This window comes from Pteropus alecto, unplaced genomic scaffold, assembly GCF_000325575.1.
Source record: "Pteropus alecto unplaced genomic scaffold, ASM32557v1 scaffold196, whole genome shotgun sequence".
NCBI classification, from domain to species: domain Eukaryota; kingdom Metazoa; phylum Chordata; class Mammalia; order Chiroptera; family Pteropodidae; genus Pteropus; species Pteropus alecto.
Window position 1 is genome coordinate 1,009,549 of NW_006439717.1, and position 15,161 is coordinate 1,024,709.

General features: G+C 35.6%; 1 protein-coding gene across 4 annotated transcripts in view; it reads right to left on the reverse strand.

Annotated features, from left to right (window-relative positions):
• SPATS2 (spermatogenesis associated serine rich 2) overlaps positions 1 to 15,161 on the reverse strand; it is a 90,842-nt gene that overhangs the window by 4,266 nt on the left and 71,415 nt on the right. For all 4 annotated transcript variants that reach the window (XM_006916805.3, XM_025050281.1, XM_006916806.3 and 1 more), the window contains 2 exons: positions 6,133 to 6,191; positions 2,442 to 2,551 (listed from right to left, as the gene is read on the reverse strand). In XM_006916805.3, the coding sequence (XP_006916867.1) occupies positions 2,442 to 2,551; positions 6,133 to 6,191 (169 nt within the window). The remainder of the gene's footprint in view (positions 1 to 2,441; positions 2,552 to 6,132; positions 6,192 to 15,161) is intronic.

The following is a 15,161-nucleotide window of genomic DNA, read 5'->3' on the forward strand; positions in this document are numbered from 1 at the left end:
AGAAGCAGAGGCAGCAAAAATGCTCATTAAGTTACAACAGTGATTTCATTTAAATAGATGGTTTGGTGTTTCTTAATAGGAACTTCCTTAGGAAACCCACTTCACCTCTTTATAAAGTAGGGTTTGTTAGTTCTTGAAATAGAAATGATTTCTTGAGATGGAAAATCATTCATGTGAAAAGTCAACTTTACAAATGAGAAGTTTATGCTGCAAATAATTTAATCCTTTTAAGCAGACTGAGCTGAGAAGTAATCAACCCCTTTAGTCAGAAACTAACTATAATACAGAAATTGTGGGACTAGAAACATGTCAGGAATAAGGTGTTTCTGGAGGTCTGTTTCAATAAACAATTTCTAAAGTAGCCTGGAATCATTTTTTTTTTTTTTCAGATGAAAAGAAGAGAAAAAGAAAAGTTAAAGGTCTAGATATAATTTAGAAGAATCAAACTCCTCAGAGCAGTCCTCTCACTGGCTGTTTTGGATTTTCAAGGAGTAGAACTGAATGCATCAGAATCCTTGAGATGCATCTAGAAGTAATGAAGGGAAAGGAGAAATAAAAATTATCTCTGGGCCTTGAAGCCCTAAAGCTTCAGAGTATACTGTGGCTTAGGAAAGCACATAAACCTCTGTAACAAAGCCTTCAGACACGTAATATCAGTCTGAGATTAATTCTGAAACAAATTCTAGAGTGTGTTGAGCCAAAGGAATGACGGAAATAAAATGATCTGGAAATAAGACATTTAAATTGCATAGCACCCACTTCAGTACACGGAAAACATGGAGAGAAACAACAGATCCTTAGTCAGCCTGCAGAAATATTTCTAGCAGCTTTTTGACCACGTGGGAAGAGAAACAGATGAAGCCTTATGAGAGCCAGAATTCTCATCTAATTCCAAAGGGGATTCTGGCTTTTCCCAGACAGCTGAATGAGACTGACTGGCATCGATGCAAGGAAGACTTTATCTTTTTTATTTTGTTTTGTTTTTCAGTATGAGTACTTAATGTTTTATTTATTTATTTTTTTAGTTTTTATTTTTGCGAGGAAGACTTTCCAAAAATTTAGTACTACAGTTTTAGTTAATCAGAAAATGATAATTAAAATTTATGTTGTTCTGCTATTTCACCCCCAACAGTATCTATGGGGAAGGAGTGAGAGAATAACAACATGACATAGGTTTGTGTGGCAGACTAGGTCAAAATGATAACAAGGACATCTGTAAGGGTTTAGATGATCTTCCATCTATCTTTTTATTTTACAAAGGCTGTTACACATGGCTTCTACAGCAAGTATTCCTCTCATATATGGCAATGAATCACATGCATTGAAAAGGAACAGAGGTTAAGGGCTCAGGAGCAGGGAAGGCCAACTCTTCTTGTTCATACAGCTCATGCTTAATAAACAATTATTTAGAATACCAGTGTCTACAACTACCCTTGACGATCCCACCTCTCTCAGGTTCCCATGCTTAGTCTCAGAAACGCTGTTCTTAAGAATTTAAAATGTATGAGTGTTAAATAGATCACAATAAAATCAACATCTCAAATTGCTCATTTTTCTCTATAAAATCTAAATCGACCAACCAACAATTTAAATATTTACTGAAAAACTACTACTATGCTAGGCACTGGAGACACAGCAGTTCCTTCCATTGTAAAGTTCACAATCTAGTGAGAAAGATACAGTAATTAAACATACATGGAATATAACTGTGCTATGAAGGCACAAAATAGGGGGATATGACAGAAAAGTCCAGAACGATGAGTAGGTCGTGATTATGTGTGCTGAGAGTGGCAGGGAGGGAAAAGAGGATTTTCCACAGGTAGGAAAGCATGTGCAGTAGCCCTCTAGGAGGCAACAGGGTATGTCTGTGGAAAGAAAAAGTTAATATGGCTGGAATATAAAAAACAAGAGAGGTATAGTGTGAAATGAAGATGGTGGCAGAGACAGACCATGCAGGGCCCTACAGCCTGTGTTAAGAATGGTAGTCTTTTTTCTAAAAGCAACGGAAAGTTGCAAGTAGGTTACTGTAGCGTGAGGAACAGATTTGGAGGAACTGGGAGGGTGGAACAGTGGCAAAGTGGATGAGTGGAATCAGTTAAGAAGCTATTACAGAAGTGCAAGCAAGAGATAATAGTAACTTGATCATGATGGTGGTGGTGGAGCTCAAAAGTAAAGGCCAGATGTGAGATTCAGTAGGAAGCCAAATGGACAGGGTCTGCTGATTGATTTCATGTAAGAAAGGAGAAATTTCCTAAGGTTTCCAGCTTGGACAACTGTGTAGATGACAGTACCACTTACAGAGAAAGGGAACCAGGAAGAGGGCCAGGTTTCAGAAGGGAAGATCATGAGTTCAATATATTTGATATGGCCATGAATTATGGAGATTTGCTACTTTAGTCCCGAGGGTAAGAAGAAAGGCAGAAAAGAGAAGGAAGTTTTACCTTGATATCAGCTCTGAGCTCAACCAATTGCTCTTCTGACATTCGAACAGCCACATCAGTCATCTTCTTTAAAAGTTCGGCTTTCTTTTGTCGGCTGAGCAAAATTTCCACTGTAGAGGAAAAGGAGTATGACGCTTACGTTCTGCTCAACAGGATAAAGAAGAACTGGAAGTATAGGTCTTGCAGTATGTATGTGGACAGCCAAAGGCTTAGCAGCCCACCTACCCAGAAAATGAAAATACCAAAGGTTCAGTTTCCACCTTCTTGAGGGACTCTGAAGGCAGTTAAATAGTAAATACTTTTTATGAATCATAAACATGCATAAATCATGTCTTTTTTTCTATTCAAAATTTCATCAAGAAGCATGTAAATTAAAACAAATATGCACATATGATCAAAAAAAATTCACCTAGAATAAATGAGTATGAAATGAAAATAGTGTCCCTCCTATTTCTGACTTTGTGGTCCCCTCCCCAGAGGAAACCACTGTAAACAATTTCTTAAGTATACTTCCAAATATATTCTATACATATACAACATACACCCCTCTCCCTTTTTTTATACTCTCTATACATATGAGAGTATATCATATACATGGTCCTTCCTTTACTTTAGCTATTTTTACTTAATATATCGTGAAGTTCAATTCCTATTAATATATTGAATCTCCCTCTGTTTAACAGCCACATAGTATTTTACTATGTGGATATACCACAATTATTTACCAAGTTCCCTAGTGATAGATATTTAGGTTGTTTACAGCATTTTAAGAAGCATCTTCTTTGGCATGCTCCCAGACATGTAACTCAGATATGACCATGGAGAACAACAAACAATAAAAAAAAAATCTTAGAGAGCCAGGGGCTACAGAGGACATGGGTATAAGAAATCTTCCTAAGAAACAGAACTAAGGGCTACCAGATAAACCAAGTAACTTTCTCTTCCACCAGGGCAGGGACTCTGCTATTCTTGTCCAGTAAGAGTTGATCATTGCTTTTCCAAATGGGAATTTTTACTATAATTATCTCTTCTTTATCTATGTAATATTGGAGGAGGGGGCGCTTAACTTTTCTTTTAGTTTCTGGGACCCCAGACTACAGTGTGCCATATCCAGACCTGTTGGAAGATCTAAAATTCTCCGGAAGCCTTGGACTTTCAGCTGACTATACTAACTAGCTGAGATTTTGGAGGTGATGCTATTGAGGAGAAGGTGAGTATGTTTTCATTTTAGAAAAAAGAAGGATGTTGGGTAGCTGAGGGGTGTACTGTAGCAAAGACTGTTAATGACTGCATATCCATTCTCCTACCAGAAGTCCAATGTTGTTGGGTACCAACCTACTTAGGTAAAAATCTACATTTTTTTTGGCTTTGCAACAGATAAGACAGTCACGTGATACAGTCTGGCCACTGAGATCTAAGCAGAACTCACAGGGTGAGGTTTACAGCAAAGTTCTTTATAGGAGTTTTAGCTGGCATGTCACATTTTGCTCCTCCTCAACTGGAGCCCTAGGAGGTACCTTTGATTGTAAACACATTCTAAGAATGGCTGGGTAGGACAGTGAAGCCTGGTCTCTTCATGTCATTTTGGAGATGCCCTTCAGCTCTGGATCACTTACCTCTTGACTTTTCATTTCACGAGAGAAAAATAAACTCACGTGTATTTAGCCCACACGTGTTGCATACAGTCAAATTCAATTCTTGTTATACACAGAATCCTGTAATCTATTGTGAAATTAGCCACATTTATATTAGGAAAAAAATAAAATTTTCAAAGAGCTACATCAGGTATTACAGAGATCTAAACCTCCTTAGCAAGTTTACTTAGCCTGATTGCTAAGTATGCCACCCATGGGTATGACATGCTCAGACCCATGTCAGGTTAATTAGTAAGGGCATACTTTCTCAATAAGTTAGGAACGAGCCTACAAAAGTCTCAATACCAAGGCCCAACAGCTACAAATAATCTATTGGTTTGGCTCCCAAGATATAACCTATTTAGCATTTGTATCAAATTCATTTTCTCTCAGCTCCAGCATTCTAGAATTATAGATCTTAATATGGAGAAAATTTGTCAAGTAAAGATTTCTATACATAAAATTAATTCAAAGCACCTAATTATATGACTTTAGACAAGTCATATTTTCCCAAATAACTAGTTTCTTCATTTATAAAGTGAAAAAAAAAAATTAGGAAACTCTAACCACCTCATAGTTGACATGAAGATTATATATGAAAGAGTGAAAAAACTCTGAACTGTGAAGTACTACGAACATATAAATTAATAAAACTACAATGTATAAAAAGGAAAAAGAAGCACCTTCTTGACAGTACCGGAAAATGAGTAATTACATTAGTATTATCAGGAACCAGGATTTTTAGCATGAGAGAAAGGAGATACAGATTAAAAAATTGATGAAGTAAAACTGTAGCTCTGATTTTGAGAAAATAAGATTAGCCATGAATTGATAATTGGCTGAAGCTCGGTGATGGGAGTTAATTATATTAGTCTCCTTGAAATATGTTCAAAGGACGTCTTCTTACTAGATGTTATCTGAAACTTCATCTTCAAAAAGAACACACAGGTACATGAATGGACTAAAACTGTTACATTTAGGAATGTTAGGATGTACCACTCAATTTAAATGAAATCTTACCTCCAAAAAATAGTGGATAGCATCTCTGCTATGTATTCAACATTTCAGGTTAAAATGGATCGAAATGAACTCTGCTTCAAAGCTGCTTCCTCTGGCCCATGACCACAGACACAAATGATTTAACTGAGTCATCATTTCAAGCTACTTCCATTCTTCCCAGTTCGAGGGCAGGTTAAAAGAAACAACCTTCCTAATTACAAATCTGGCATTCAATGCATGAAGGTAACACCTGCTGCTGAAAAGCCTCAAATAAATGCCATTGTAAAGCTACAGTTGGCATTCCCTTCATTTCATATAGCTGTATATCCTTAACATAATAAATACTTAATAGAAATTACCAAAAAACAGATATCTGGTTCTTCTGTATAAAACACCACAAATTACCTAAGTTAGACTCTATTCCTTCAGAATTTATTTTGGTAAGCTTTCACGGAACCCTAGCCATTGACCCTCAATTCACCGACTTTTCTCCTACCTAATGATAACAGATATTGAGTGAAGACTTCTACAAATCAAGAAAACAAAGTTCTGCGATAGGTAATGACATGAACTAATACACTAAATTGTAGGTAACCTGGTGAGTCTCCTCTGATTATATCAAAGGAATTCTTTCATCACTAGAGAAAAAGAAAAAAAATAGGCACCTACAAGAGACTTTATCCTCCTAAGCTGATGTTGCGGTGGCATAGTATGACACATTTTCTTTTTATACATTGAACTCTACATTCGAAATATTAAAATTTGTAAATATTCTAAAAACAGGCTCTTGTAAAGTTGTTTTGCCTGAAAAAATTCATTCGCCACTGCAGTACAACTGCTCAAGATTGTTTAGCTAAATATAAAAACGCTTGTTGAGGCATTTATATTGAGCTTTTGTTATAGGGTTTGAGAAGCAGGTACTTACTAACTGGTAATAGCTTTTTTCTTTTTTAATGTATTTATTTTTATTATGGTGACATTGGTCAACGAAATCCAGGTAAGTTTCAGGGGTACAGTTCAACAGTAGGGAAACAGTTTTAATTAAAGATCAATCTTACTTGCTTCGGCTTTCACTTTGTCCATTTCAGCAAGCAATGCCACTTCTCGATCCATTAAACTAGGAAGAGATGACAAAGCAAAAAAGATTTGATCAGAAACTTGAAACAAGGAAATAGCACATTGTAATAGTGAAGAAAGACTTATGGAGTTTGTTCACTAAAAGCATACTACAAAGTAAAGACTGTATGACCACAAAAATTTCTGCCTTACCCTCAGTAAAGAATATTTTAAGGATTCCAATAAACAGACCTAATTCTCTTTTATTGACATATATTACGGTAGACCAGTAGATGGCAGTAGCCATCTTCAAAACACATTTCTTGGTAAATAGTGTTTCAGGCAAAAAGTCCTAATAGAAATTACGTATATCCACATATGTACTCATATGTTTTTTATTTTATATTTTGGTCTATAAAATTGGACAGCTTTGTTTCCAATGAATTACCTGCCATGGCATGGTAAATTTATCCACATTTAGGATTTGTATATCTTCAATATTTTGCCACAGTTGCACCAAGTCTACTGGTACTTTAGTCTTTAGAATAAAGAGTAGTCAAAAGATACATTGTGCTTGTTTTGGTAAACATTTTCAGGTAATCCAGAAAATACAGAATCCAAGTTTTCTGGTAGGATTTTTGTAGAAAAAAACATCAAATAGACAATTAGCATTTTCTTTGTTGAAAATGTAAATGGTAAATGGCATGCAAAGCTTTTCCATGTCCTTATATAAGAGCCTAGAGAGTAGGTTACCCTAGTATTCAACCCCTGGATGCAAATAATTTTCCTTACTATATCAGTTTTGCTTAGTGGTAGAAAAAAAATCCAGAATATTAATATCTGCACAAACAAAATGTTCCAACTTTCTCCAAACTTGGGATTCATTCTGATTTCTCCTTTTGAATAGGAATATAACTTCAGAGTTAATAAAAGTTCCACTCTTATTTCTTGGTGTAAAACCAACCATACACACACACATACGCACAAACCACACACTAATTCAGTGTAGCTCAATATGTAGTTATGTAAGCACAAAGCAGTTAATACGAAGACTACAGTGTGAGATATACAAAAAAGTATAAGACAAGGTCATTTCCTCAAGCAGTAAAATCCTTTTATAGGAAAGTGCCAGAGAATAAAGGTTTGATAATCATTACATATGATGTTAATAAACTGACTTACAATGACACAAATTTGGTTAACATATCAATCCAAAAGTGCTAGACTGGAGAGAAGATGCAACTATCGTGGGGTAGCAATACCTTGTTAGGAAAGCATGTCCTAAACTTTGGCAATATTTTGCTATAAGAACTCTAGCAGCATTTGGAATACCTAATGGGGAAAACAAAAGCACAACAGAGAAAGGAGCTGCTGGGCCCCAAGTCTGACATCACTTCTCTTCTGTTGCTTCATCACCTTAAGGTGCAGATACAAATTCATCTCTGACAAAGCTTCTAAACTATTTATTTAAAGACTTCAGTAAACAGGTAAGCTTTTTGTAGCTTACAATCTTACTATGAAAAGTACAATGTCATATAACCTTGCTTTTATTTTTATCAATTAATTAATTAATTTATTTATTTATTGGATGCCTACAGCACCTGGTCTTCCTAGGTGGTCTCCCATCAAAGAACAGACAGGATCAGGCGTGTTCAGGGTAGCATGGCCGTAGACTGACCTTGCTTTTAGGAAAAAAAAATTCTGCACCATCACAATCAGACATTTTTTTGTGGCAGTATGAGCTAGCACATTGTGATGACAATTTTTTTTTTCTGTGAGAATGACTAGCAGCCATTTAAATAAACTTTGTTGCTTGACTGACTCATTGGTGATCATAAGAAATTTATAGGACAGTGCATGGACAACCACACAACCACACCATTAAAAAATTAGTTTACATTTTTATGCCAAAAAAACCCTGAAAAGAAGTAAGCACTTCTACTTCTTTTTGTTGGTTGTTTTCATGTCGCCATCTATTGATAACATCTATTGAAAGGTCCTGTTTGATGTCAGCTAAGCATTAAATAGAGGACTCTATTGGTTAACCAACACTGTTAGGATATTTTCTCAGAGGAAAGCTTGACATATATTTGCAATTTTCCATTAAATTTTCTCAAGTCTTTGAAATACAAAAATGAATAAATTTTAAAATACATGTGGTATAAGTGCTTGACATTAGCTTTTGATTGCTGAGATATCCATTTCAAAGACATCCATCTCATAAATACATAGTGCCAGCTACACAACCAGATAAAAAGCCAGGTTACCTCGCTCATGAAGTTATCCTTTCACAAAGCCTTAGGTGACCTAAATAACTGACCACTTGAGTGACCATATTTTTCCCTCTGCGCTCAGTTCCTGCTCTTATGTTTTAAATTTACCAACAAAGAATGAACCTGTAAAACACTACCATCCAACCCTTGACTCCAAGGTAGAATCCCATGTGCTCTCTCTCCCTCAATCAATCTCTCTCTCTCTCTCTCTCTCTCTGTGACTTTGCTATGTGGCCCTGGAAGTGCTGTGTGGCCCTAGAAGTGCCATGAACCTTCCAGGGTCTGTTAATAATGAATCTTGTTTTTTTCAAAGTTCCCTGATATTGTTGCTAAGGTGCATCTTGCAATCATAAGAACCACAAGCCAGTCCAGCCACAACACTGGCTCACCCATAGTAGAAGAGGCCAGGTGAGTGCCTCCAGGCATTCCTAGCTGATAGTACCACTATAGATAGGCTGACACCAACACAAAATAAAATTTAATTAAAAGTACATCACATAATGTATTATGGTTGTGTAGAAGAACAACCATATTTCTAGGTCATTCATACTATAGCATTTAGGGGGTGACGTGATATGATGTCTGCAATTTAAAACGCCCCCCCTCCCCCAGCAAATACACTGATTACTGTACTATCAAGTTTTGTTTTTTGAAAGTTTTCTTAATAAAAAGTTGGAGAAACGTGCATTACAAAATAAAGAGAAGGTAGGAAGAGTTCAAAAGTAGAAAGTAGGCTAAGCATAAGATAAATAACAGACGTTTTTTACAATTAAAAATAATAATTTACTGTAATATAACTTTCTAACAATGAATAAACTTAAGCTAAAGTTTTCCTCCTGTTCCTAAGCTAAATAGTGGTCCCAGTATGGACCTGTAGCCAAGAGATTCTAAAGTACCTGTGCTTTTAGTAACAGTTTTTAGATGCCATAACTGCAAGCAATGAGTCCCTTCAGAGTGATGAAAGGCTCATTCAGACTGTCGGACTTTCTGCTGCAGCTTTGTTCACTTCAATCCAAGAGGATACTAAGCTTGCAACTGTTCTTTAAAGGCTTTCCTGAATGGAAATACACCATAATATGCATCCGATACCTTGGATTCTCAAACTGCTAAAGAAATTCAGCTAAATATTGCTGAGACTCTGTTCAGAAAGACGCTAGGTCTTATTAAGCCTGGGCTTAATAAGTGTAGAGAATTTCCATATCCTTTCTTCAATCATAAAAGATGGATTTGAACGCTGGGTCACTGATACTGAGGAAAAGAAAGAACTGGTAAATGTCTGAATGCTCTGTATTTCTTCCCCTCATTACCAGAACTTTTCACCACCTTCACATTTGCTCAATTGATTCTAAAGCTTTTGTACAATTTAGATACTCAGAATAGTTGTTTCTGTGGCATTATCATTCATATCTCTAAGATACAGTTGGTCTATTATTTGAAGCAAGCCCTTTAATTAATATATTAACATGTAGTTTTCTGATTCTGGCTATTGCCTTCAGTAGCAAAGAATTGTTAACTATCATTTGTTTACTTCTGCTGCATTAGAAAATAATGTATAATAAACACACAACTCTGGCAACTCTACTGCCAATTATTTCAAGGGGTAATACTCTAAACCAGCAGTCCCCAACCTTTTCGTCACCAGGGGCTGGTGCTCCTATGAGAATCTAATACCTGATCTGAGGTGGAGCTGAGGTGAAAATAGAACTGTGAAGCTGCTGCAAATACAGATGAAGCTTCATTCCTCGCCCCCTGCTCCTGCTGTGCAGCCCAGTCCCTGTACAGGTCTGTTGCCCAGAGGCTGGGGACCCCTGCTCTAAACCACTCAATAATTTTCTTAGAAAATATTTGTACTTGATTTTATTTGCTGAAATCTTAAAACATATTTATTCTAATTCCATTAGCCACTCAAAGTAGAAATCCAAGCAAAGCTAATGCAAACACCTACATTTCTCTGAAGATACTACTCTCTTCCCATATAAAACAACCAAAAAAGAGAGTTGTCAGTAGTTTTTATTAGCTTCATGTTTTGTAAAACTCCATACTCCCAGCACTGGCCTTACTAGAGTATGGTACACACATCTGGGCTCAAAACAAAAACAAAAAACACCAGTTAGGTAGACAGGTCATCATACTGAGCTAAAAAACTGGGGTAAAATGAATGGAAAAACTAGCTTATTAAATCAAATTTGGATCTTATAAAAATTTTAATGGGTTCTTCTTTGTCAGAAGTCCTTCACAAAGCATGTGCACATGTGATTTCATATTTCAAGAGTCTGAAGTAGCTTTTTTTAAGAAGTTAGAATGTGAATATAAGCTGTACTGTGGGACAGGCCCTCAATAGATAATATTCCTGTTCTTTTCTAGTAGTCAAAGCATCTCAATTCTCAAGTAATACTTGATAACATATGATGTGATAATACTTTACAATATATTTAGGAAAAAAAGACCAGCAGCAGCCTAGATTACCAAGGAGTTGATTGTTCAAGTTGCTAGTTGGTAAGGAAAAATAGTGTTAAACCACATAGCAAGTGGCCGACGAGATATTCATTTGAAACTGTGATTTTTTTTTTTTTTTGAATCCTCTCTCTGAAATTATGATAGCAATGTCTAAAGGAAGACACGTGTGGACTAGGAAGACAAAGATTAAAGAATAAAGGCAAACAGAAACCTGGTAAGACACAAAAAAAGGGAAGGATGGTATAGTGGAAAGTGTCTCTTAATACCAAGTATGACTTTCGGCAAATTATCTTTTGCTGTGCCTACCTTTTTTCATTTCTAAAATGAGTATAACACTATAAGTGATATTGTTATGTACATTAGAGATATTGTGCATAAAAGCTTCTGACATACAATAACAGCTCAATAAATGTCAGCAGCAATTATTATTCTAATTTTCTGTCCTCATCTTGATGTCTGTTTCAACAGAATATATTTAGTAAAATGCCTTCGTATTGATTCTAATAAATCTTACATGTTCCAGACCCATTGTTTAGAAATTTGTAAACATGTACAAACACTAACAGTGTAGGCATTTATACAGAGGTGAATAAAAGATAACTCTAAATGAAAAGATTATAAAATTATACTCTATGATTACAACTATTAAGATTACATATGAAAACGGTAAGGGACATGAGGAAACAGAAGACAAATTATGTGTTAAGTAAGGTGCTAAAGTTACACGATTTTCATTTCTATTTTTAAAAAAATATTGTTATAATTGTGGGAAATACAGTAAACATAAGAGTTTTGGAATAATGGAACCTTAAAAAAATTCAGATTCCTTCATCAAATGCTCTCATTCTTCCTCAGTCTCTGATTTCATCTCTCATTACTTTCATGTATATGTTGCTCCTTAACTCTAGTTATACTTCATAGAGCCCCTTACATGTCCCTTCTATGTCTCTGCTTACATCATATCTTCCAAATGCAGTGTTCTATCCCAATCTTTTCTGCCAATGTAAATCCTACTCTACTTTCAAAGCTTGATAATTATTCATCTCCTCTAAGAGGTGTTTTCTGATGACTCCACTCTTTAGTGACCTTTTCCTAAATCTTCATACCTGTCCCACAACTAAGATCTGACCTAAAGAATATCTGAATTACAAGTCACTCCAAGTTGTGACTTAAGAAAAGTGATTTAGGACCTTCTGAATTACAAAATAAAAAAAAAAAAAAAGGAATATTAGGAAGGAATATTCTTTCTTAATAGTTTTATTTTTTGAACCAAAAAAATACTTATAAAAGCATCTATAGGCTCAGTCAACATTTTGGTCCTCTTCATTCTACTCTGTTCCATAATGACTAAATTCCTTAGTCCCTAAATTTTCCTACAGTGGCATTTCTGTTACATAATCTATAAGCTAAGAAGGAAATAATATATGTGACATGTACCAACTGTCTCTAGTTTTCTTCCCAAGCTTTAGTGGAGAAGTAAGCCATCAGTGATGAATGGGAAGATCATGAGGTTACTGGGAGTCAGAATATATTTCAACTTTCAACAAAATAGAAATTTTTATTTAAAAGGCAAGCTAAGTGCGTATCCTGTTGGTATTTTTCACCACCATATTTTATGATGACCATCGAAAGCAGTTTATATAGTCCAGCTTCATGTTCCACGCCATATCCTACTCTTCATTAGCCTTAGGCTTAAGTCAACTAATGGCTCCAACTTTCCAAGTCAGATAAATTTTATTAATTAACAAGAAAAGTAAACTTGAGTCCATAGATGATTATTATTGAATCACCAATATGAATATATTTTAAGTGTTATATAGAAAGGTTCTGATTTTACCTTCCCGCAGGTATGTGTCAGCTTTCATTTGGCCTCAAAGTGAAAGCAGTTCTTCATATAATTCCCCTAGTGTCCTGTCAGGAGTAATGTAATCTTGCTGTTCAAATTTTAGAACCCTTTGCTTTTCTTTTATACTATAACCAACACAAAAAATGGCTTCCCAGTTAAATGACATTAAGTCCAAGTTCTGGTTTGGTGCCAAATGGAGTTAACTCACCTGCCAATTATGTCTTGAAGTAACAACTACAAGGGACACTGAAATAAGGTAGTTTAAAAACCCAATCAGCCAAAGAGAAGGGTTTTATATGAGCAGAAAAGCGCAGGTAATCTCTTTCTTCAAGTTAAATTGACCTGGTTGCTGTGCCTGCTAATCAATCGTAAATACAACTTCCCAGTCAGGAAACCATTTCATTTGTCATTTACTGAAGGAGGCTTCCCCTGGCTGGGTTCTAAGTCAACAGGAACTTAAAACTCTCTCTCCCGGAACTGTGTTTCCTGATTCAGGTTGGTTCTGAATGGAATCAGATCCTGTGGCTAAGTAACAAGTAAGCTAAACAATCACAGAAACAAGAGGCTTATCAAGGCAAAGTTGTGATGACCTACTGAGCTCTTTATTATTTTCCAAATGAGCCAACGATATCTGATATGATCATAATCCCGGGCAAAGGCCATATTGCTTTCTCCCAGAGGTGCAGAAAGAGGAGCAATCAGTTACCTAGAAAAATTTCCAGAAGTCAGAATTTAATTTAACATAAGTTTGAGAGAATTAGTTGGATTTGGATAAGTACAAAGATATAGGAGAACATATTAGACTGGGAAAATGACACTAACTAGTACATGGAAGAGGAAATATGCACATCAAGTTTTGAGACAATGAGTAATCTAGCTAGAGCAAAAATGTTTGTAAGAAAAACAAAAGATATGACATTAAGCTATAAAACCAGAAGGGAGAAACTCAGGATTCAGAACAAAACATGGGTAGACTAGTAGATGAATTACCTTTCTTAAAAGTGCTTCTTGGTTATAATGATTTAATGGACCATTGTACACTCTGCAAATGATAAACATGGAGGTCAGCAACTTTTAGGAGGCTTTGTTCTACATCTTTGTTAATTCGCTCCCTCTTCAATTCCAGAGAACAGAAGACTGAATCTAGCTATATGCCCTCTATCTCTTGTCTGCTGTGGCATAAAGTAACTAGACCAAGTTTGTGAACACTTGGGTCTAAATATGACCCAAGGGAGCAGTCCACTAACAGACAAGAAAACAGATGGTTGAGAGGAAGAGTAATATATGTTCTCTCTATTGATGAACACTTCCTCTCAATTTTCAGATCTAGGCAAGTCTTATAAATAAGCAGAGTGGACAGTCCTATGTAACAAAACATCAACATAGCTACTTGTCTTCCCATCATTTTACTTTGTTCCCTAAGTCTTCTCCAAAAAAGTCCCTAATAAAATGCAAATACTCCCCCCTCAAAATGAATTATGGTTTAAATATCAGTTAACACCTAATATCTAATAGTTAAAACAGCTTTGGTATTCTAGAAAACATTAAGACTATATTTTTCCCTCCAAAAGATTCTATAATCAAATACATTTGAGAAACAGCATAATATAGCTCCCTCTTACAAATTCACAATGCACATTAGCATTTTAAAGGCACTAAGAAGTAGTAGAATTTTTAAAAAGTATTTTCAAAACTCTTTAACTACCAAACCATATTTCCCCCAAAGAACATATACTAATATATTTTAAGACACAAATTTCTTTGAAAACACAAAATTAAAAAACAGTTTGAAAAACACACACAAAAAAACCAAATCGACAACTGATAATAGAGCACAGAAGAGACCATTAGGGTGGGGTACCTTAGGAAGGCTGAAAGTAGGAAAACAAAAATAGATTTTTTTTCTACTTTATAATCTTGTTCAAAAATATCATGTTATTGGTTACAGATTCCTGGTTAAAAGACAGACTCTAAAGTAAGGATGCATGATCTACTCTATAATTATTTGTCCCTTTCCAAACAATATTAACCCCAGGCCCATTTCTAAAGCATTATCAGTTGTCTGTCCTAGTCATTCTCACACTATGACCAAAAGAAATAGAACAAAGCACAAAGCTATACCTGTCATAGGATTTTTCCCCCTTTTAAAAAAAATTTATTTATTTAAATTTTAATTAGTTTCAAGTATACAATACATTGGTTAGACATCTATATAGTTAGTAAAATGATCTCCTCAATTACTCCCTCCCTCCCTTTACCCTCCACCTAGCCAATGTATTAATGCTAATTGCATTCTCTACGCTGTGCTCCCCATCCCTGCGACTATCCGTCAGCTACTAATTTGTATTTAACTCTTCACTTCATTCTCCCAGCCCCCCAAACCTCCCTCCCCTCTGTCTGTCACCAAACTGTCCACTATATTTGAGTCTGTTTTTGATTAGTTTGTTCTTTTTAT